This window comes from Erythranthe guttata, chromosome 14, assembly GCF_056151865.1.
Source record: "Erythranthe guttata isolate IM_541 chromosome 14, IM_541, whole genome shotgun sequence".
NCBI lineage: Eukaryota > Viridiplantae > Streptophyta > Magnoliopsida > Lamiales > Phrymaceae > Erythranthe > Erythranthe guttata.
In genome coordinates this window covers 11,346,848-11,371,186 of record NC_142546.1, presented here as the reverse complement: position 1 = coordinate 11,371,186, position 24,339 = coordinate 11,346,848, and the positions used below count along the sequence as shown (strand labels likewise).

At 39.3% G+C, this 24,339-nt stretch overlaps 1 protein-coding gene across 1 annotated transcript; it reads left to right on the top strand.

The window, feature by feature from the left end:
- The first annotated feature begins 5,010 nt into the window (after nucleotides 1-5,010).
- On the top strand, nucleotides 5,011-23,140 carry LOC148765184 (uncharacterized). Its single transcript, XM_088812697.1, has 6 exons — nucleotides 5,011-5,222; nucleotides 5,331-5,722; nucleotides 6,109-6,240; nucleotides 6,665-6,791; nucleotides 7,175-7,287; nucleotides 21,906-23,140. The coding sequence occupies exons 1-6, from the start codon at nucleotides 5,011-5,013 to the stop codon at nucleotides 23,138-23,140; spliced, it is 2,211 nt and encodes a 736-aa protein (XP_088668823.1).
- The last annotated feature ends 1,199 nt before the right edge of the window (nucleotides 23,141-24,339 follow it).

Below are 24,339 nucleotides of genomic sequence, written 5' to 3'. Positions count from 1 at the left end.
CGAGCATCCACTTATGCATGCCGATATCACAATACCGTTTACTGATGAGATGCAATAAATGTTCGTTTATTACCATAATAAATACGAAAGACCACAGCCACATGTTGGCTTGTTGGTCATCTACTCTAACAGGCCTATGATATATAAGGGACTTAAATGTACATAAGTCCAAACAAAAAATAATCTTGCAAATAAACTCATCTCTATGTCTTTTGTCTATAATACCATCCATAATATAATTTTCATCAATTCTATCTATTATACTTTAACTTCATCAATATTGTTCACTGACCACGGATTGAATAAAAATATCACATTAACCCCCATTATCATATTTTTTTTTAAAAATATTTTTTGTTTTCAGAAAATATTTTTTATGATTTTTTTCCCGGACAAATTTCTGCGTTGACTGCGCAATTCTCTTGCATTGACTTTTTTTTTTGAATTTTTTTTTTCTGAAATTTTTTTCCGGCCGGTCAGCCGCCGTTGACATTTTATTATTATATTTTCTTTGATTTTTTTTCACTCTAAATTACTGTGTTAAAAACTATTGTCAGAAATAGTAATATTGAATACCAAAACAGTAATATTATTGCATGAGACAGTAATATTACGATCGAAAACAACAAAATTGTAGGCCAAGACGATAAAATTAATTATTACAGTAAAATTACTGTCTCCACCAATAATATTACTGTCTCATGCAATAATATTACTGTTTGGGAAAGTGATATTAGTGTTGATAAAATTAATTAATACAGTAAAATTATTGTCTCCAACAATAATATTACTGTCGGAGACAGTAATGTTAATAAAAAAATATCGTTTTTAAGAAAAAACAAGTTTAAAAAAAAGAAAAAAAAAACAAAAGTCAACGTCGGACCAGCGGTTGACCAGCAGGGAAAAAAAAGTTAAAAAAAAAAGTTAACGCCGGTGACGATCAAAATTGGAATAGGGTTGAAAATAGTTAATTGGTGAAGTTGAGCTAAATTGAGATGTAAATCATGAACTTGGAGTTGAATTAGGGTTTCAAGGAGTATGGGATAATTTTGGTATGTATAAAAAAAATTCCTTGTTTACAAATAAGTTTGAATGAGGTGAATTTATTTGGAAGACAAAAAAGTTGGATGTCATTTTTTAATTAAGTGTTCTTGACATGGACCTATTTGCGATTTGTCCTAAAATTATTGATAATAGGGGCAATTCGCTATAGGTCCCTCTATATTATAATTTATGTGTATAAATCCAAGTCAAAATCTACATATTTTAATAAATTAATAATATTTATTATGTGAAAAATACCCTTAGTCAAATCAAATCAAATCCCCTAAAAACCTCTCTTCAAAACAAATTCCCAAACATCTCTCTTGCAAATATTAACAAGAAAAATTAAATAAACTAGTAAAAAAAAATACTATTTATCGTACAAACTCATACTCTAAAAACGACATAGCCTCCGCACCACCGTCTATCATGAATTGCAAATAGCAAACTGACGCCTATGACTCGGTGAATTGCAAATAGCAAATGACGACTGTAACTCCTTAAACTGCAAATAGCAAACTGAATAATAGAATTTGTATTATTGAACTGCAAACAACAAAATACCAATGATTCACCTAGAAAACAGTAAACTGGAATTTTTTTTCTCCAGAATTTGCATTATTGAGTTGCAAAAAAAGATTGCCCATGTTTTCTCCAAATACAAACATCAAACTGAAGAAAAAATTCAATATGAGAAACAATATGTAACACGAAATTGCAAAATGCAAAATGAAAACAACTAAAGGAAAAAAAAACCCGAGGTACTCACCCCAAATTCCTTGCCGCCAGTCCTAACTCCGTCACAAACAACAAACAAGGTCTTCAAAATAGCAAATGATTTTTCCAAACAAACGAAAAATATTCGTTTATAGTCTGTTGAAGGTTCTAGCTATGGCAGGATTCAAAAGGAAAGAAAATAATTTGGAATCGAGAAAGTGAGTAGAGTAAGAAATTGATCAAATTTTTTTCCGAAAAGATGCTTATCGAAAAAAAATAGAAAAGGAAGAGAGACACGGTGGAGAGGCACGAGATATAGAGGGAGAGAGAGAGATGAGAGATTAGATATAGGGGAAGAAAGAGACGTAAGATTGGACCGAGAGAGGGAGAGTGATATATGGGATTTACTTTCTTTATAATTAAGGGTGTTTATGTCAATGTACTAATTAGTTTATTTTATTTATATTATTTCTTTTTTGCCAAATGACCTAGACCTATATTAATCTAACGGTTAGGATCTCCGCCTATATAAGTTCAGAATAAGGGGTGTCTAGCCAATTTCCCCTTGATAATAACCGTGTCCGTGTGTAAGCTAATATTATTATATATAAAACGAAGATATTTTGAACTAAAACCTAAACCTAAACCTAAACCTAGGGGTATTTTTGACAATTCATATCCTAACAGTTTTTTCATACGGTTTTCTCAATGAAAAAAAAAAAGAAAACCCCTCATTGAATAAACTGAATAACTACATAATAAATAAATTAAATAATAAAAACAAAGAAAGTTAATAATAATAAATAATTGATAAAGTTAACTGTCCGGGTCCAGTATTTGATATTCTTTGGTATAATTCATAAACAATATTTACCTCTTCCACCCACTAACTCATCGTCACACCATGATCTCAATCCATTATCAATTTCATTGCTCCATTTAAACCCCCAAAAATCTCCACAAAAAATCACAATTTTTTTTTGCCAAGCCTCTTCTTCTTGCTAAAAATAAAATTTATTCTTCTTCTTCCTCACAAATTATTTTCAACGTAGCCAATTGCTTTCTACAGGTAAACAATACAATGTTTGTTATTTAGATTTATTTATATCAGATTTTTAAATTTCACATCACCAATAGTTGCTAACGATTTTGATTTTTTTTTTTTGTGCAACTCAGGCATAATTTCCGTGCACAATGTCCCCGTATGATAGCCATGTGCCTTCACATAATGTTCGAAGAGATATTTATATTTTGTGGTTTTTTCTTCTTGCTTTTCACTCTTTTAATTTCTTTTATTTTTACAATGTTGAAACTATTAATTATGTTTGTATGTCTAATATATGTTTATGCCAATTTACTTTTTTATTTTATTTTTCTTTCTTTTTTGATCTATTTGTGGAATTTCGTTTTCTAATTATACATTACATTGTTAGTTTAGTAATACGATGTATTACTGGAGTTGTATTAGTTTGTTCCTTCCTACTACGACTACTATGTTTGACAGTTCTTACTGAGAACTGATCGGCTGATATCTCTTCGGATAGAAAGCTGTATAATTTATATGTAAAATTCAACTTATTAAAAATTAAATATAGTATTTTCATGAATAATTTTTTATGAGTTATTCTGAATGAAGAAACCGAACCAATGTCTAACTAAATACTATTTACTTTAAATAACTAAAATAAATAAACCAATTTAATTTGTCAAAATAGGAAGTTAAGTAAAGAAATAATAAATTATAATTAAATATTATTTAAATAAAAAATAAATTAACATAAAAATAAAAACAAAATAACAAATTAAAACTAAATACTATTTAATTAAAATCAACCAAAATATTATTATTTTACATACAACTTAATAAATAATTAACAAATTAAAATCAAATCAACCAAAATAAATTATTTATCAATTTAATTTGTACGTCTTTGACTCATGGAATATATATACATAATAGTATTTAAAAATCAATTTATTGCTTTAATTTCTACGTTTTGTTAACAATTTTTTTTCCTTTAATTTATAGATTTTGATTAAGTTTTCTTTTATAATGGATATTAAACATCTTACGTAAAGGTGGATTGCGTGGATGGAAGTAAACACCCATATTATATATAACTTCCAACATCCTTTTCAACTCCTCCACTAAGACATTTAAGGGGTTTCCTCCATTATCAAGCCATGTTTAATATCTTTCCTGTTGAAACTTCCATGACAATAAGTTTTCATGCTCATCTCAACAGTTACAACCATTTGTCTGTTGCAGTATAAGTAATTTACTATACAATCTTTTGCACTTGGTGACTGAAAACAAGGTTTCACCAATCTGTTGTTCGATCGAGATTCTGCGGATTTAATTGAAGGTCATCTGCGAACGTCTCACTCATTTATTTATTTTTTCTATGCATTTCTCCTGTAAATGCCTTTTCAATGGTTACTATGCATTAAACTTTAAATATTGTGTAATCTAGCTGTGAGTTAACATAACTAATTGTATAATAAACGTCATAACGAATTGTATTTCCGTTTATTTTGATGACATATTTTTTTATAGCTAATGGATCGTTCACTACCTCCGCAAGAAAGCCGTAGAAAAAAGAGACGTTATTCAGAGTGCAATAAAGAAAATTGTGACTCTAGCACAACCTCATCATCTATTTTAACAACTCATCCAACAAGAGATGAAAACTATTCGTCATCGCATAATACATATACAACATCCACGATTGAAGTTAATACATTGGGTGAATGCGCACTTAATCGACAATGTGATATTTTAGGTAATTCATCCTCTAGATTGAAAGATAAATTTTATCATTTTTTAAATTTAAATTTAAATTTATTTTTAAAAACTTTAAAAAGGTTATTTTTTAATTTTTTTCTCTTTGATTCATTTTCATTTTTCGTATATATTAATCAACCACCTCTTTAATTAAAGATTTGGAATTGGTTGCACATTCACAATGATTTGCACACAACACAAGCGGTCAAAATATTCCTCTAGGTATTTCATTTCGTTATATTGCGTACATTTTTTTCTCACATTTATATGTATGTGCACACAATTCTGTATGTTATTTTAATAATATTTTAATCAGATATTAGCGGGGAACTTGCACAAGACATATCTGGCCATGAAATAAATAAAAATACAACTCTTTCAAATTCAGAAACCATGTCTTCCAAGGTACGGAATATTGGGACATTGGAGATCCAATTTATGAATGCAGCTATTGTGGGGCAATGATGTGGTATGATGAGCGATTAGAGAAGCATGTGATGAATAGTACACAACCGAAATTTTTCCAAGGAACTGCACCACCCACATTTATCATGTGCGGGGAGAACTACCACTGCATCAGAAGCTTAATTCCATCTGAAGGATCAACACCGAAATTTGCACAATTGTATATTTACGACACGAAAAATGAAGTATCAAACAGAATGAATGTCGTAAGGTATACTACTAATTTTATCTATCTAATTTACAAATTTTAGTTTAATTTATCTACTTATCTATTATATGGGATTTTAACAAACAAAATAATATGTTGTATTTGTTATAGGATGGAATCAAGTTCGAATGAACTATCAAATTCTATTGTTACAGATCTAAAGGACATGCTCGATCAGTACAATCCGTACGCGCAGTCTTACAGAATGGTCAGAGATAAAATTGAAAGTCCAGTATTTCGTGAGGTCAAATTACGGATTTTAGGAAAGAGAAGTCATGATGCTAGAAGATACAATCTTCCTTATGCATCTGAAGTAGCAGCACTTATAGTTGGTGATTTTGATTCTGCCGACGCTGAACGAGACATTATTGTCGAGACACAATCTGGGTTACTGCGTCGTGTCTCCATAATATCTCCAGCTTATCTTCCACTTCAGTATCCGTTGTTGTTTCCACGTGGAGAAGATGGTTACAGAGATGACATTACACTAAATTATAGGAGCAGTTTGGTGACTAATAAGAGACGGGAAGTGTCAATGAGAGAATTCATCGCATTTCGAATTTAAATGCGAACCATTGAGAGCGGAACAATTTTAGGTTCCAAACGTCTATTCCAACAACTTGCGGTCGATTTTTTTAGTACGATTGAATCAGCCCGTTTAGCATATCTTCGCATGCATCAGAAGGAGTTAAGGGCTGGCATGTACAAGGGTCTTTCAGAAGCATATTTGAGAGGAGAAAATAATTCATCAAAAAAGGGGAAACGTGTCATATTACCAGCAACATTTATCAATGGAGCTCGCTATATGATACAAATTTACCAAGAGGCGATGGCTATATGTCGATGGGCTGGATATCCTGATTTATTTGTTACTTTCACATGCAATCAGAATTGGATCTCAAGGGTAAAGTTTTGAAAGATGAAGATAGACCGGATATGGTTTGTCGAGTTTTTAAAATAAAACTCAACCAGCTCATCAAGGAGATAAAACGGGGAAAAGTATTCGGAAAAGTGAAATCAGGTACTACGTAACAGCTTTTTGAAACTTATGATAACATTTATATAATATTATCAAATATTATTTTAATCTTCAAATTTTTTTTACAATGACTTATTTTCATTATTATAAAATTAGTAATAACTTATGTTAATTATAAATTTATTTGAATTGATGTACTTAATAAGTTAAATAATATTACTATAATATTTTTCTGTAGAAGAAAATATTAATATAGTATTATTATTAAATACACTTATTATATACAAAAACCTCATCGTGGAATTTTCACATGTTTTCTAATTATGATCATTTTACAAAGAATTATTGTATCTCAGCATTTTTAATTTGTCGGTACATTATGACTATTTTATTGTATTGATATTACATGAGCAAGATCTCCTGCATTTACTTAATTATTAATACGAGTTTTCTATTTTGTGTGCAGTGATGTACACAATAGAAATTAAGTATATTTTCAAGTACATCAACAAAGGTCATGATCGTGTTACTGCAACTTTTTATGGAACAGGAGTTGGTGACTCACAATCAGAAAATTACGATGAGATCAAGATGTACGTTGATTGTAGAAACTTATCACCATGTGAAGCAGTGTGGTGAATATTTGCATTCGATGTTCATTTTAGAGAATCGAGCGTTTGCCTATTCACCTGCCCAACGAACAAATTGTAATTTTTGATGGTGATGAGTCTCTTGAATCGGTTATTTAGAGGCCACATGTATTGCAATCAAAATTTTTAGCATGGATGGACGCAAATTCTACATATACCGAGGCAAAAGGTCTTACTTATGCAGAATTCCCAGCGAAATTCGTCTGAAAACAGCCTTTACGTGCATGGACTCCCAGAAAGAAAGGATTCTTTGTTGGAAGAATTCATTACGTAGCCCCAGGAAGTGGTGAGTTATATTATTTGAGAATCTTACTCAATATAATTAGGGGGCCTTCTTCTTACATTGAGTTAAGAACCATCAATAATGTGGTTTATCCTACGTTTAGAGATGATTGCTATGCAATTGGTTTGTTAGATGATGATAAGGAGTACATAGATGGTATTGAATAAGCAAGGCATTGGGGGTTTGCTAAATTCCTACGAAATATGTTCACAACTCTTCTATTGTCGAATCAAATGGTACGACTTGAATATGTTTGGGATAAAATGATGATGCTAAAATATAGCTCACCTGGGGTAGTGTAGAAAATGAACTGGGAGAGCAAAGCAGATCAATAGCTTGACAACTTGATGATCCTGAGGTACCTGCGATCATAGAACACATGAGCTAAGCCGGGGGTTGATCCGGCGGAAACCCCTCCGACGCTCAAGTCAGACGTGCTGATCATAGAAATAGTCCAGAGAATACAGTTGATAGTATTGCTCAATTAATAGGACGTACCTTAATAAAATGAGTAAAACCTCTATTTATATGTCGTTTATTGGGTTGGGTTTGCTTTGTTGGGCCTAAGCCTTACTTGAAGGTGTTTGGGCCTCGGTGATATTGATCTTTGATATTGGGCTCGTAGCCCAGTAGGTAAAGAAATTGTAGGCCCATTGGGTTGGCCCAATTAGGCATATCATTAATGTTGGGTTTCGGGCACGCATACGCAGCGGAAAACAAAAATTTATGCGATTTAAACGACTTTAAAACACATAAGAACATGCCCGATAAATTAAATTCAATTAATTGCGTACCTTTGCGCTTCCAGCGAAAATAAAACAACATACATGCTAATAAATTTAACCGTACTTAAATCAATTAACATGCTCGCAATTTAAACCAAATAACATGCTTGCAATGATTAAAAACCGATTACACATAATCACATAAAATCATACAAATACAAGCATGAAATCATAGTTTAAACTAAACCCTAAACGAAACTAGGGTTTCGTATATTTACCTCTTGACGCGTGAGGTAGGAGCGATTAGCACTTCGTGATTACTACGGAAACCAATCCGTAGAATCGGGGCAGCAGCGGTGCAACGGCAGCAGCGGCGCGTGAGGTCACGACGGCGCGTGTAGTGTACGCGCGGCTTCGGGACGGCGCGTGGGGCAGCGTGCGGCTTCGGCTCGTGCGTTGCTCCTCGACTTTTCGATCTACAGTCTTCCTCCTCTCAGATTTCACCTCGTATACTTCGATCTACTAAATCGTGGCACTAGACACGAAGTAGTTAGAATAAAACGGAAGAAAAAGAAAAGAGAAAGAATACCGAATCAAGGAACGGCCGACGAACGGCCGGTTCCGGCGACGGAGCGGCGACGGTGGTGCGGTGGTGGCCGCGCGGGAGAGAGGGCGAGAGAGAGAGGGTCGGCCGCTTTAGGGTTAGGGTTTCATGTGTTTGTGTAAGGGCTATAAGTCATGTATTTATAGTCCCTTGCATATAACCCTAGCGGGCTTAAGTTGGACTGGGCCCAACAGCTTAAGCTCGTTAGTTCCTCTACTTGCTCGTATCTCTCAATTCAATGACCGAAAAATTGCAACGATTACATTTTCGGAATCATTATAACTTCCTCGTCATTACGAGTGCCATCTCTTGTTTTCCAACTTTCCAAAAGTGGAAACCCTAGTTCAGTGGACTTTCTAAATTTGGAAACTTCTCGATTTAGAAAGTTCACTAACATGTTCGCCTATTCTTTTCCTTTTCTTATTCTCATTCGTAATTCCAAATTACGAATGTTGGATTCAATCATATTGACTTCCAATCATGCAAAGATAAACTATTTTATCTCTGACCGTTTATTCAAAGATCTCATGTGCACGAGCAGTGTGACCCTCGATGGTTCAGGTGTAAGCTAGCCGTGGGCCCACAACCCATTGTGGTCAAAACTCGTCCCCTTCGAGTTACGATTAAGATGAAGCTCGTTTCACCTTAATCACCCAACGAATCAAGATTGGCGTCTAGCAACTACGCGTCATGATTCCCTAGATACAAATGAAGTGCCTGCAAGAACCTTCAGATATAGTTAACGTACAGTACGGTCCCTTCGATGCATATGTCCCGATCGAACTAGAGGCATTGGTTCATCGAGACCTCTTTATATGTTCGATGACGGTGCGATCGTTCCAAGTGTTGTAATCGTCACGTGCATGACTTAGAGAATCGAATTCTCTAATCATCACTTAGTCAGCTCTGGCCAGAGACTTAGAATGATTACAAACTTTCAGAACACACAGGACATCCAAGACTATTCTAGCGATCGAATCCCCGACTACAATGCACAGACCTCCCACTAGATTTCGGACTGCACGAGCACTGGCCCATGGGATGGTCCTCGGTGGAACTCAGGGACAGGTCACGATACAGCTGGTCCTCTAGTGAAGTCACGGTGATGTCTAGGTCATAAGGACTAATGGTGTACAACTATACCATAGATATCTCTACTCGATTATTGGGAACCACTTAGAGATTTCTAGGGTGAGGGAGTTCAGTGAACTCGTCAACTTACGAGCACCCACTTATGCATGCCGATATCACAATACCGTTTACTGATGAGATGCAGTACACATACACTAAGTGCTAGTCTTAATGGGAAAGGCCGATATCCTCATTAGTGGCGTAACCCTTCGACTAGGAACACGTTTAACAGTTATAATACTTGAGTAAATATCTCACAATCCTAACGATCAATTACTAGTACTTGTAATAACTGTAAGGACTATATCTATGCTTGTGACAAAGGGACAAAGATATAGAATGCCAAGATGTTTTATCATTAATACGAATGAAGGTTCGTTTATTACAATAATAAATACGAAAGACCACAGCCACAAGTTGGCTTGTTGGTCACCTACTCTAACAATCTCCCACTTGAACTAAAGCCAACTACCCATAAACCGCAATCCCATCGACTCTCGATGTTTCTCATGGACCGATCTCGGTAAAGGCTTCGTGAAGGGGTCTGCAACGTTCTCTTCCGAGGTGACTCGTTCAACCTTAACTTCACCTCTATCAATGATCTCTCGGATCACGTGATACTTCCTCAGAATATGCTTTGACTTCTGATGAGATCGTGGCTCCTTAGCTTGCGCCACGGCTCCGGTGTTATCACAGTACAACGGTACTGGATCACTAGCATAAATGGATCGCTGGAGCTTGCAAACCTTTTGCTCACTTCCAGAAGATATGAAGCCTTCCGGCTGCGCCATGTAGATTTCTTCCTCAATATTTCCATTAAGGAAGGCGGTCTTCACATCCATTTGCCATATCTCGTAGTCGTACCACGCAGCTATGGCCAGCAAAATCCTAATGGACTTCAGCATCGCGACTGGCGAAAAGGTTTCCTCATAGTCAACACCTTGCCTTTGAGTGTATCCTTTTGCTACCAATCTAGCTTTATAGGTCGATACCTTTCCATCAACTCCAATTTTCTTCTTATAGATCCACTTGCAGCCTATGGGAACGATTCCCTTAGGTGGATCTACCAAGGTCCACACCTTGTTGGAGTACATGGAGTCCATTTCGGATTTCATGGCAGTTAGCCAATGTCCCATGTCCGCATCCGATACGGCCTCGTTGTATGTTCTTGGATCTCGTCCAAGATCAACATGATCTTCATCATTTTCGAGGAGGAATAACCTATCCGGCATTTTCCGAACTCTTTCGGATCTACGTACCGTAGGTTCAGGAGGTATATTAGTGGTTTGTTGTATTGGTTCGATTGCTTGATCTTGTGTTTGAACTTCACTTTGTGGTTCTTGAACTACTTCAAGTTCTATCATGCTGCCCTTTCTATCGGATAGAAACTCCCTTTCCAAAAAGGTGGCATTTCTCGAAACAAACGTCTTTGCTTCTTTGACATAGTAGAATTCGTATCCCATCGAGTCTTCGGGATACCCCACAAAATAGCACAAGTCGGATTTACTATCCAACTTATCTCCCACTAACCGCTTCACATAAGCGGGACAACCCCATATCCTAATATGTTTGTAGTTGGGTTTTCGGGAATGCCAAAGTTCATAAGGTGTGGATTTAACTGCCTTGGTGTTAACTCTATTCAGCAAATACGCGGCAGTACGGAGTGCATGACCCCACAAGTATGCCGGTAAGTTTGTGAACCCCATCATTGATCGAACCATATCTAATAGATTTCGATTCCGACGTTCGGATACTCCATTAAGTTGAGGAGTTCCCGGTGGAGTCCATTGGGACTGTATCCCATTTTCTTTTAGATAGTCAATGAACTCGATGCTCAAGTATTCCCCACCACGATCGGATCGCAGCTTCTTAATACTTCGTCCGAGTTGTTTTTCTACTTCGTGTCTAAAATCTTTGAACCTTTCAAATGTTTCAGACTTGTACTTCATCAAGTATACATACCCATACCTAGAATAATCATCGGTAAAGGTAGCGAAGTAGTTATATCCACCCTTCGCACTAACACTTAGTGGACCACATACGTCTGTATGGATCAAATCCAAAAGACCCTCGGCTCGTTCCATTACCCCTTTGTAGGGTGACTTGGTCATTTTCCCTTTAAGGCAAGATTCACAAGTTTGTAGTGATTTCACGTCCTCCAAAGAGAACAATCCTTCACTAACAAAATCGTTCATCATTCTTAAAGAGACATGACCTAATCTAGCGTGCCAAAGTTGTGCGGGGTTTTGATCTATCTCCTTACGTTTTGCTGATATAACGTTAATAGGTATTTCACTTGGATTTAGTTCATATAAGTTGTTTAATAGCCGTCCTTTGCAAATTAAATTCTCATTCTTTTGTATAATGCAAATCGAATTTCCAAAAACAAAAGTAAAACCTTCAATATCTAATACAAGAATAGAAATAAGGTTTCTAATGAGCGACGGAACAAATAAACAATCGTTCAAAACAATAGGAAAACTAGAATCCAAAACATTTAAGTAAATTGTGCCAATGGCTTCAGCAGCAACTCTTGCTCCATTCCCCATCCTTAGGTAGGTCTCACCCGCTCTAAGTCTTCGACTTCTTGTCATTAGCTGCAAATCATTGCACAAATGTGAGCCACAGCCCGTATCCAATACCCAAGAAGAAGAGTTGACAGACAAATTTACGTCAATGAAATACGTACCCTTTTCAGAACCTTTCTGCTTTAGGTAAGCCTTGCAGTTGCGGCGCCAATGTCCTTTCTTTCCACAGTGATGGCAAGCATCATCAACTTGTTTGCTAACCTTTGCTTGCGGGCCCCCACTACCTTCACCCACTTCGAACTTGCTGTTAGGGAAAAGAACTCTTTCTTTTCTCTTCTTTTGGAAAGAACTCTTCTTTCCAGAAGTAGCAGCAACGAGAACAGACTTCTCTTTCTTAATGGTGGACTCGAAGCTGACCAACATGTTCATTAACTCATCCAAGGGAGGATCTAGTTTGTTCATGTTGAAGTTCACTATGAACGATTCATAGGAACTAGGAAGAGACAACATGATCAAATCCAACGAGAGCTCGGCCGGGAGGGTGACATCAAGATTCACTAGCTTTTCAAGGAGAGTGATCATTTTGAGACAGTGCTCGTGGACCGAAGTCCCTTCGCGCAGTCTCGCCGTGATCAACTCCTTTGTAGCAGCGTACCTCGATGCCCTAATATTCTCACTATACATGCTATCGAGATGAGCCTTTATATCGAAAGCATGCAAGTGAGACTCATATTTCCTCGCAAGCGCGGGCTCCATGGCGGCTATCATATAGCACCTAGCATGAGTGTCATCTTTCTTCCAAACTTCATAAGTTTCCTTTTCAGCATCAGTCGCTGTAGCAGGTATAGTGGCGGGAAGCCTCTCGTTCAAAACATAGAGACGCCCCTCAACAGTTAGCACAAGCTTAAGACTACGCATCTAGATAATTAGGGCCATTGAGTTTATTGTCGAGGATTGACATTATGGGATTCTTAGACATGATTATCTGAGAAATATAGAGAAGAGGATTATTAGAGATTCGCGTTAAATGATTGTTACAATTAAATGTTTGGACTTGTGTTATTTAATTGTTCTCCCACTAATTTTATCGAGTTCCACTTCCCTCTAGTAGACAAACGAGAAAACTGATTTTTCTTAATGGGCTTTAGGTCCAATAGACAAATATAACCCGTAGTTAATCTAGCCCGATTATATTTGCCCAAAGGTAGATCACAATCAATCATATCCACAATATGACCCTAAATTAATTTTCCTCACACTTGATAATGACCTAAGTTAATCTCGCGAATATCAGAATCGTCGTGTGTCAAGTCTAACCTACCAATCAAAGATGCTCATAGAACTTGATTATGCCAAACTAATGCAGTCCCTAGTTAATCTAGCCGACCACGTTAATCCAACATAACCCTTTTCTATGGCTACCTTCATCAATATGTCAATTGAATTACAGCTTACTCTACCATAGCACTCCCCGCTAACACGGCTTACTGCACTACAGTAAAGGGCTACACATAATCCAACCGTTGGCAGAAGGAAAGAAATAACTCAACAGATTGGGTTTTTCTTTATAGCTTGAAATGATTCTTAATTAAATTAAGAATGAGGGATTTTTATTATAATGTTTTATCTCATCAGAAGGTTTTGGATTGGTCTATGTGATTCCTACATCTATGTTCTCTAAAGGTATATGGAAACGCATATTGTCCTAAGAGGAACATATGACCTAATTATATAATTAATTACATTAATTAATTATCGGGTTTTTCAAAATAATTATAGAACCTCAACTAGCATAAATCATTCAAATAATGTTGAGGTACTAATAATTAAGTTGAACTATAATCAATATTATATATGTGTTCTATTAATTGAAATCAATTTAACAATTTAAATTAATTAATTAATCTAACACCTATTTACTAAAATAGATGATTGTCGATCCAATTATCTAATTGGGATTAATTGAAAATAATTTTCCAAAAATTAAAATCAATTTGTTTTAAGTTTAATTTTAGAAATCTGAATTTTTTTTTTTTTTTTTTTATTTTCAGTGAACCGGTTCGGCCCAACCGGTCTGACCGGTTCGGACCGAAGCGGTCCGGTTCTGTCCGGTCCAGCTGACCCAAATCAGTGGGCCGGGTCAGTCGGACCGAGAACCGGTCTGACCGACCCGAATCCACGTGGATTCGGTCAACTAAATCGCACACAACCATCGAACCGGCCGGTCCGACCGGTTCGATCCGAACAATTAAAAACCGACATTTTTAAAAACAATTTCAGATCCGATTTTCCAATTTTAAACAATTTTAAAGCTGGAAAAATTCTAAACAATATTTCAAAAATATTTTAAACTTACGAAAACTCCCAATTACATAATACAACAATCACTACTTAAATAAATCGAACATGCATAAAATCATAGCATATTATACAACGCAATTAATTACGCAACGAGCTCTGATACCACTGTTGGGTTTCGGGCACGCATACGCAGCGGAAAACAAAAATTTATGCGATTTAAACGACTTTAAAACACATAAGAACATGCCCGATAAATTAAATTCAATTAATTGCGTACCTTTGCGCTTCCAGCGAAAATAAAACAACATACATGCTAATAAATTTAACCGTACTTAAATCAATTAACATGCTCGCAATTTAAACCAAATAACATGCTTGCAATGATTAAAAACCGATTACACATAATCACATAAAATCATACAAATACAAGCATGGAATCATAGTTTAAACTAAACCCTAAACGAAACTAGGGTTTCGTATATTTACCTCTTGACGCGTGAGGTAGGAGCGATTAGCACTTCGTGATTACTACGGAAACCAATCCGTAGAATCGGGGCAGCAGCGGTGCAACGGCAGCAGCGGCGCGTGAGGTCACGGCGGCGCGTGTAGTGTACGCGCGGCTTCGGGACGGCGCGTGGGGCAGCGTGCGGCTTCGGCTCGTGCGTTGCTCCTCGACTTTTCGATCTACAGTCTTCCTCCTCTCGGATTTCACCTCGTATACTTCGATCTACTAAATCGTGGCACTAGACACGAAGTAGTTAGAATAAAACGGAAGAAAAAGAAAAGAGAAAGAATACCGAATCAAGGAACGGCCGACGAACGGCCGGTTCCGGCGACGGAGCGGCGGCGGTGGTGCGGTGGTGGCCGCGCGGGAGAGAGGGCGAGAGAGAGAGGGTCGGCCGCTTTAGGGTTAGGGTTTCATGTGTTTGTGTAAGGGCTATAAGTCATGTATTTATAGTCCCTTGCATATAACCCTAGCGGGCTTAAGTTAGACTGGGCCCAACAGCTTAAGCTCGTTAGTTCCTCTACTTGCTCGTATCTCTCAATTCAATGACCGAAAAATTGCAACGATTACATTTTCGGAATCATTATAACTTCCTCGTCATTACGAGTGCCATCTCTTGTTTTCCAACTTTCCAAAAGTGGAAACCCTAGTTCAGTGGACTTTCTAAATTTGGAAACTTCTCGATTTAGAAAGTTCACTAACATGTTCGCCTATTCTTTTCCTTTTCTTATTCTCATTCGTAATTCCAAATTACGAATGTTGGATTCAATCATATTGACTTCCAATCATGCAAAGATAAACTATTTTATCTCTGACCGTTTATTCAAAGATCTCATGTGCACGAGCAGTGTGACCCTCGATGGTTCAGGTGTAAGCTAGCCGTGGGCCCACAACCCATTGTGGTCAAAACTCGTCCCCTTCGAGTTACGATTAAGATGAAGCTCGTTTCACCTTAATCACCCAACGAATCAAGATTGGCGTCTAGCAACTACGCGTCATGATTCCCTAGATACAAATGAAGTGCCTGCAAGAACCTTCAGATATAGTTAACGTACAGTACGGTCCCTTCGATGCATATGTCCCGATCGAACTAGAGGCATTGGTTCATCGAGACCTCTTTATATGTTCGATGACGGTGCGATCGTTCCAAGTGTTGTAATCGTCACGTGCATGACTTAGAGAATCGAATTCTCTAATCATCACTTAGTCAGCTCTGGCCAGAGACTTAGAATGATTACAAACTTTCAGAACACACAGGACATCCAAGACTATTCTAGCGATCGAATCCCCGACTACAATGCACAGACCTCCCACTAGATTTCGGACTGCACGAACACTGGCCCTTGGGATGGTCCTCGGTGGAACTCAGGGACAGGTCACGATACAGCTGGTCCTCTAGTGAAGTCACGGTGATGTCTAGGTCATAAGGACTAATGGTGTACAACTATACCATAGATATCTCTACTCGATTATTGGGAACCACTTAGAGATTTCTAGGGTGAGGGAGTTCAGTGAACTCGTCAACTTACGAGCACCCACTTATGCATGCCGATATCACAATACCGTTTACTGATGAGATGCAGTACACATACACTAAGTGCTAGTCTTAATGGGAAAGGCCGATATCCTCATTAGTGGCGTAACCCTTCGACTAGGAACACGTTTAACAGTTATAATACTTGAGTAAATATCTCACAATCCTAACGATCAATTACTAGTACTTGTAATAACTGTAAGGACTATATCTATGCTTGTGACAAAGGGACAAAGATATAGAATGCCAAGATGTTTTATCATTAATACGAATGAAGGTTCGTTTATTACAATAATAAATACGAAAGACCACAGCCACAAGTTGGCTTGTTGGTCACCTACTCTAACAATTAAGCCCCCCACTCTCGAGTCGATGTGGGGGCCATGTTGTGATGGGTCTCAGATCGTGTCGAGAGTAAAAATTGTAGAAGTCGATCGTTGGCGTATGGCCTAATGGTATGCGAAAACGCGTTGGAGCGTGTGTCGGAGGGGTGTGAATGCGAATTTGGCGCATAGCGCGACAAAGTTGCCGCGATATAAATTAATTGAGTCGTCGGTTTTGTCCCGCGACGATGTAGTAGCAATTTATCTCCTCGTGGGAGTTATCTTGTCGCGGGGTAATAGTGTTGATCGAGTTATCTCCTCGTGGGAGTTGTCTCGCGATAATGTAGTAGCACGGATCAAGTAATCTCCTCGTGGGAGTTGTCTCTGGGGTAATCGAGTTGATCGAGTTACGTCTTCGTTGAAGTTGTCTCACGATAATGTAGTAGCACAGAGCTAGTATTCTCCTCGTGGGAGTTGTTATTTTTCGACATTTTCAATGTTTTGACGCGTTGCTCGTATGTGTTTACATATAGCCTTCTGCGTGATGTACTTGATGAGGGGATCAGGCTCTCAAGATTTTTTTTTATATGGGGGTCGTGCCCCTTGTTAGACCTCGTGGGTCTTAAGTATGTTTGGACCGTGGCCACGTTTTAATGAATGACCCATCGAAAACAAGTAGATAAATTTGAGTAATCAAGCTGGCCAGGCTATATAGATTCTCATAATATCTTTAAGTGCTTCTAGGGTTGTAATCGTGCTAACTTGAGCTTGCGATTATATGGTGAATTTCGGGCGAGTTGTCTCCTCATGGGAGTTGTCTCGCGGTGAGTAATATTATCAAGCGAGGTGGTTGCACGTGAGCGTTGTCTTGCAACGGATTTGTAGTGTCGAGCGAGTTGACTCCTCGTGGGAGTTTTCTCGCTGCGGGTTGTAGTATCGAGCGAGTTGGCTCTTCGAGAGAGTTGTCTTGAGCGAAGTTGTAGGAGCATTGGATGATGCGCGATTTAGGCGCGTGTGGATTGAGGTTGCTCTGAGCGAGTTGTCTCCTCGTGGGAGTTGTTTCGCAGCGAGTCTTATTATCGAGCGAGGTGGTTGCACGTGGGAGTTGCCTTGCAACGGATTTGTAATATCGAGCGAGTTAGCTCCTCGTGGGAGTTGTCCCGCTGCGGGTTGGGGTACCGAGCGAGTTGTCTCCTCGTGGGAGTTATCTCGCTGTAGGTTGTAGTACCGAGCGAGTTGGCTCCTCGTGGGAGTAATCTCGCTGCGGATCATAGGATGGAGCGAGTGGTCTCCTCGTAGGAGTTATCTCGCTGCGGGTTCGTAGGACCGAGCGAGTTGGCTCCTCGTGGGAGTTTCCTCGCTGCGGGTCGTAGGATGGAGCGAGTGGTCTCCTCATAGGAGTTATCTCGCTGTGGGTTCGTAGGACCGAGCGAGTTGGCTCCTTGTGGGAGTTTCCTCGCTGCGGGTCGTAGGATGGAGCGAGTGGTCTCCTCGTAGGAGTTATCTCGCTGTGGGTTCGTAGGACCGAGCGAGTTGGCTCCTCGTGGGAGTTGCCTCGCAACGGGCTGTAGGATTGAGCGAGTGGACTCCTTGTGCGAGTTGTCTCGCTGTAGTTTTGAGACTAGAAGGGGTTAGCTCCTCGTGGGAGTTGTCCCACAACGTGCTATAGGACGGAGCGAATGGTCTCCTCGTGGGAGTTATCTCGCTATGGTTTCGTAGACCCGAAGGAGTTGTCTCCTCGTGGGAGTTGTCTCGCTGCGGGTTGTAGGACGGAGCGAGTTATCTCCTCGTGGGAGTTGTCTCGCTACGGGTTGTAGTTCCGAGCGAGTTGGCTCCTCGTGGGAGTTGTCTCGCAACGAGTGTGTAGGGCCGAGCGAGTTTGCTCCTCGTGGGAGTTATCTCGCTATGGCGTTGAGACCCGAGGGAGTTGGCTCCTCGTGGGAGTTGCCTCGCAACGGGTTATAGGACAAAGCGAGTAGTCTCCTCGTGGGAGTTAACTCGCTATGGTTTCGTAGGGAGTTGGCTCCTCGTGGGAGTTGTCTTGCTGCGGGTGGTAGTACTAAGCGAGTTGGCTCCTCGTGGAAGTTGTCTCGCAAGCCCCCCACTCTCGAGACGAAGTGGGAGCCAAGTCAAAAGGGGTACCGGATCGTATTGAGAGTAGAACAGTGCTGTAGTCTTGCGTTAATCGTTGGCATGGCGTGGAGAAATAATTTTTTTTTTATTTTTTTATTTTCCATTTGATAGCGAACGCAATTTGGTAGGTGCGTTAAAGAGCTCGGGGAATTTGGTGGAGCGCGTTGAAATTCTCGTGCGATTTGGAGAAGCGAGTCAAAATCTACGCGCAATTTGGTGCAGGACGGTGAAAGTTGAGCGCGATTTGATGGGAGCACGCAGTCCAAGGGCTCCTTGGAAAGCGCGCGCGCGCGCTCCAATACACATATATATATATATATATATATATATATATATATATATATATATTTTGACGCTGACGCAGGCGCGCGTCAGGCGCGTGTCGCCCACGCGCGCGTGCGGTACACACGCCTCTTCTCTTTTTTTTTTTGCCGCTGACGCAGGCGCGTGTCAGGCGCGTGTCGCCCACGCACGCGTGCGGTGCACGCGCGCCTCTTCTCTTTTTTTTTTTTTTTTTTTTTTTTTTTTTTTGGGAATGGAGCCGCGCGCGCGGCTTGGCTCGGCTCGCGCGCGCGGCTCGGCTGCATATCCTTCTTTTTGATTTTTTTTTTTTCTTCTTGTACTCTCTTTTTTCTTCTTCTCTTTTTTCATCTTCTTCTTTTTTCTTCTTCTTTTTTCTTCTTCTCTTTTTTCTTCTTCTCTTTTTTCATCTTCTTCTTTTTTCTTCTTCTTTTTTCTTCTTTTCTTTTTTCATCTTCTTCTATTTTTTCAGTAGGGAGATTATCCTCGTTCCTTGAGATGGGATGTGCACCCCCATGGGGATGTTCTATTTTTTGAGTAGGGAGATTATCCTCGCTCCTTGAGATGGGATGTGCACCCCCTTGGGGATGTTCTATTTTTTGAGTAGGGAGATTATCCTCGTTCCTTGAGATGGGATGTGCACCCCCTTGGGGATGTTCTATTTTTTGAGTAGGGAGATTATCCTCGTTCCTTGAGATGAGATGTGCACCCCCTTGGGGATGTTCTACTTTTTGAGTAGGGAGATTCTACTCGTCTTTTGAGATGCGATGTGAACCCACTTAGGGTTGAAAGGTAAGGGTCATGCCCAACCTTAGGATGGGGATAATTGCCCACTGTAGGATGAGGTGCTCGAGACCTATGGTCTGAGGTGGATGCGCACGGTTGTGCCATTGGTTCGCGCGTGCGCGTCAGACCCTTTTTTCTGTTTTTGAAGTAGGGACGTGAAACACTTGATGGGATGTGAAACCCCTTGGGGTTGAAAGGTAAGTGGATGTACCACCCTTGAGATGAGATGCCCAATTTTAGGATGTGATAGCCCCCCATTTAGGATGAGGCGATCACGAACCACTGGGGTGAGATGCCCAACCTTGGCGATTTATGGTGCCACTGATTCAGTGACAGCACGAGTTGAATCTTCCGTGATCATACGCTGAAGGTCTTCTTCGGTTATCTGAACCGTTCGAGAAGTAAATAGAAATTGATCATGTTGAGGACCCAGTGGGGCCTCACGAGGAGGAGCGTTGGCTCCTGCTATGACGATGTATGGTGACACTGCTTCAGTGGTAGCACAAGTTGAAGCTTCCGCGATTATACGCTGAAGGTCCTTATCGGTTATTTGAACCGTTAAAGGAGCTAGTAGAAGTTGATCTTGTTGAAGGTTCGGCGATCATATGCTGAAGGTCCTCTTCGGTTATCTGCACCGTTCGAGGGGGCGGAAGTAGACCCCCAGAGAGTCGATGACCCATGGCGAATGAAATGTTTTGGGGGCACTGTGAACCCCCAGGGAGTCGATAACCCTTGGCGAACGAAATATTTTGGGGGCAGTTGTAAGCCCCCAGGGAGTCGATAACCCTTGGCGAACGAAATGTTTTGGGGGCAGTTGTAAGCCCCCAGGGAGTCGATAACCCTTGGCGAACGAAATATTTTGGGGGCGATGTAAACCCCCAGGGAGTCGATAACCCTTGGCGAGCGAGATATTTTGGGGGCAGAGGTTACAACTGCCCCCAAGGAGTCGATGGCGGTGGTGCCATAGGTGGCTCCACATGTGGAGCAGGTGCTGGTATCGCGTTGGGAGCATTTGCTCCCATCGTGGCGATATATTGGCTCACGGCCTCTGTGGCAGCACGAGTTGAAGCGCATCCTCGGTTATTTGAACCATTCGAGGAGCAGGGAGTGATGGATCGGCGAGTGGTGGGTCCCGAGGGGGGATCACCTGAACCTCGCGAGGCGGATCCATGGGATGGGGATGAGGTGGCAAGCCAGAGCCTCCACGAGGTGGGAGGTCGTTAGCTATGTCATTTTCTCTCCGAGCAGATGCCTCAGGAGGATCTTGTTGGCTACGTGATCTGGTTTGCATCGTTCCCACATACGGCGCCAAAATGATGATGCTAAAATATAGCTCACCTGGGGTAGTGTAGAAAATGAACTGGGAGAGCAAAGCAGATCAGTAGCTTGACAACTTGATGATCCTGAGGTACCTGCGATCATAGAACACATGAGCTAAGCCGGGGGTTGATCCGGCGGAAACCCCTCCGACGCTCAAGTCAGACGAGCTGATCATAGAAATAGTCCAGAGAATACAGTTGATAGTATTGCTCAGTTAATAGGACGTACCTTAATAAAATGAGTAAAACCTCTATTTATATGTCGTTTATTGGGTTGGGTTTGCTTTGTTGGGCCTAAGCCTTACTTGAAGGTGTTTGGGCCTCGGTGATATTGGTCTTCGATATTGGGCTCGTAGCCCAGTAGGTAAAGAAATTGTAGGCCCATTGGGTTGGCCCAATTAGGCATATCACATGGTATTTTTGGAGTGATAATATCCTCCGTACGCAAAGAACTATATTGCAACGTGAATGTAGTTTTTCATATATTTTCAAGTATTTGGTAAATTTATTACAATTTTTTTTTCTCTGCCATTTTATTATTTTCTGCATTGTTGTTAATTTATTAAATTATGTTTTATATTTCAGATTTGCAGCTTGATGAAGATGATTTGAAAAATTTTGCCCTAATGGAAATTCAAGAAAAGATGCGAAGTAGCAATAAGAGTCTAGCTGATTTTCCAACAATGCCGTGCCCAAACATGTCTCTTCTTCCACAAGTTGAAAATAAACTTATCTATGATGAACTTAATTATGACAGAAGTGCATTAGCTGCCGAACATTCAGGGTTATTGTCAAGTCTCACTGACGAACAAAGGATTGTCCATGATAAAATTATGGTTCGTTTAAATGAAAGACGTGGTGGTTTATTTTTCCTTTATGGTTACGGAGGTACTGGGACCTATATTTGGAGAACGCTTTCGGCAGCTTTAAGGTCAAAAGGTGAAATAGTACTCACAGTCGCATCAAATGGGATAGCATCTTTACTCATTCCTGGTGGAAGAACAACTCACTCGAGGTTTGCCATTCCTTTTAATGTTCACGAAGAATCTACTTGCAACATTGCATGTGAGTCCCCTTTGGCGGAGTTGATAACAAAAGCGAAACTCATCATTTGGGATGAAGCTCCGATGATTCACAAGCATTGTTTTGAAGCCGTACGTCAATCTTTGAAGGATATCCTAAGCCAGTCTGATCCTGAAAATGAGAACAAACCATTTGGTGGCAAAACAATTGTTTTTGGAGGTGATTTTAGACAAATATTGTATGTCGTGCCAAAGGGAACAAGACAACAAGTTGTGTCGGCGAGCATAAATTTCTCACATTTGTGGCAACATTGTGAAGTGTTAACATTAACAAAAAATATGAGGCTTTCTTCAACAAGTTCTAATTGCGAGGAACTGAAAAACTTCTCAGATTGGGTGTTAAGTATAGGCGATGGTACTAATGGTGATGACAATGATGGAGTTATGGACATTGAGATACCTGATGATTTGCTCATACAATCATCAGGTAACCATTTAGCGTCTATTGCTGAAGCAACTTACCCAAATTTGCTCGCTAATATCATGGCATCTGAATACTTACAACAACGAGCTATATTGGCACATACTAATGAAATTGTTGAGAAGGTGAACGATTACATGCTGTCTTTGGTTCCGGAAGAGGAAAAAGTTTATCTTAGTTTCGATAGTCCATGTACGGCGAATGAGAGTGTCGACTCACATCATGACATTCATACTCCAGAGTTTTTGAATACTATTACATCTTCAGGTCTGCCAAACCATGAATTAAAGATGAAAAAAGGTGTTCCTGTTATGTAATTGAGGAATATAGACCAGTCCAATGGGTTGTGTAATGGTACAAGATTGACCATTACTCGGTTGGGAAATCGCGTTTTGGAAGCAAAAATAATTTCAGGCTCTAATGTCGGACATAAGGTCTTCATTCCAAGATTGTCGTTAACACCGTCAGTCAGTAGGATTCCGTTTCACTTTCAGAGGAGACAATTTCCCATTGTTCTTTCCTTCGCTATGCCAATAAATAAAAGGCAAGGTCAATCCCTCCAAAATGTTGGTTTATATCCTGAAAAGTCTGTTTTCTCTCACGGACAACTATATGTAGTTATTTCGAGGGTTACCAGTCGAAAAGGTTTGAAGATACTTACAGTTGACAAAGAAGGAAATACTTAAAAAAATACAACAAACGTTCTTCATAAAGAAGTATTTCAAAATTTAAGGTATTTTTTATTTACAGTTTTTCACATTAGTTCTTATGTAAGCCTTACATTCTACTGTGCATAATGTGTTCTTATTATTTCGCAGAGTGTGAAGATGCAATATCATTAAAATGAATGCATTGCCACAAAGAATGAGCTGTCACACAACATGAAAGGTTATTGTTTTCCATATATTTGTTTCACATTTTTTCTTTCAACAATTTTTTTGTGGTATTTGAACTCATATATGATGCTATTGGGAATTGTTAATCTGCAGTAATGCCTTGGGTATCGGTGAAGTGCACGCATCTTCTGAACGGTTAAAGTGCGATTTTTAAGAGTTTTTTTATATGAATATTTTTAAGTGTAAAGCAGCAAATGTATATTATATTTGTGACAATTTGTGGTTTATTGCTCCAATTTAATAACTGTGTTATTGTTGTTTCATTTCATTGAAATATATAACCCCGTGCATTGCACGGGTTCGGTTACTAGTTGTTTTGTAATGAAAAATTAGCACAATAAGTGATATTCTTCCTCGACGTTAGGGTTCTAATATAATGTTTGAGTTCAACTCAATTGTATGGCTTAACCAAGTTAAAAACTCTCTCTACTAAGTCTTTGGAGCATCGCGTCTAAGATTTTGAACACATATACGGTATACCAATGTACAATTTTTAAATTTGAATTTTAGAAACTAATTTTTTATTTATTATTATTATTATAGGAAATAAATAAAAAAGTTCACGGTAAAGTCAATTTGGGACCTTTTGAACAATATGTAAAAGTGAGTTCGAACTTTTC

Coding starts and splice junctions, on each gene's coding strand:
- LOC148765184 (XM_088812697.1), top strand. CDS start 5,011: ATGTGGTATGATGAGCGATTAGAGAAGCATGTGATGAATAGTACACAA. Junction 5,723..6,108: donor TACACTAAATTATAGGAGCA/GTTTGGTGACTA, acceptor ACATGCAATCAG/AATTGGATCTCAAGGGTAAA. Junction 6,241..6,664: donor ATTCGGAAAAGTGAAATCAG/GTACTACGTAAC, acceptor TTTTGTGTGCAG/TGATGTACACAATAGAAATT.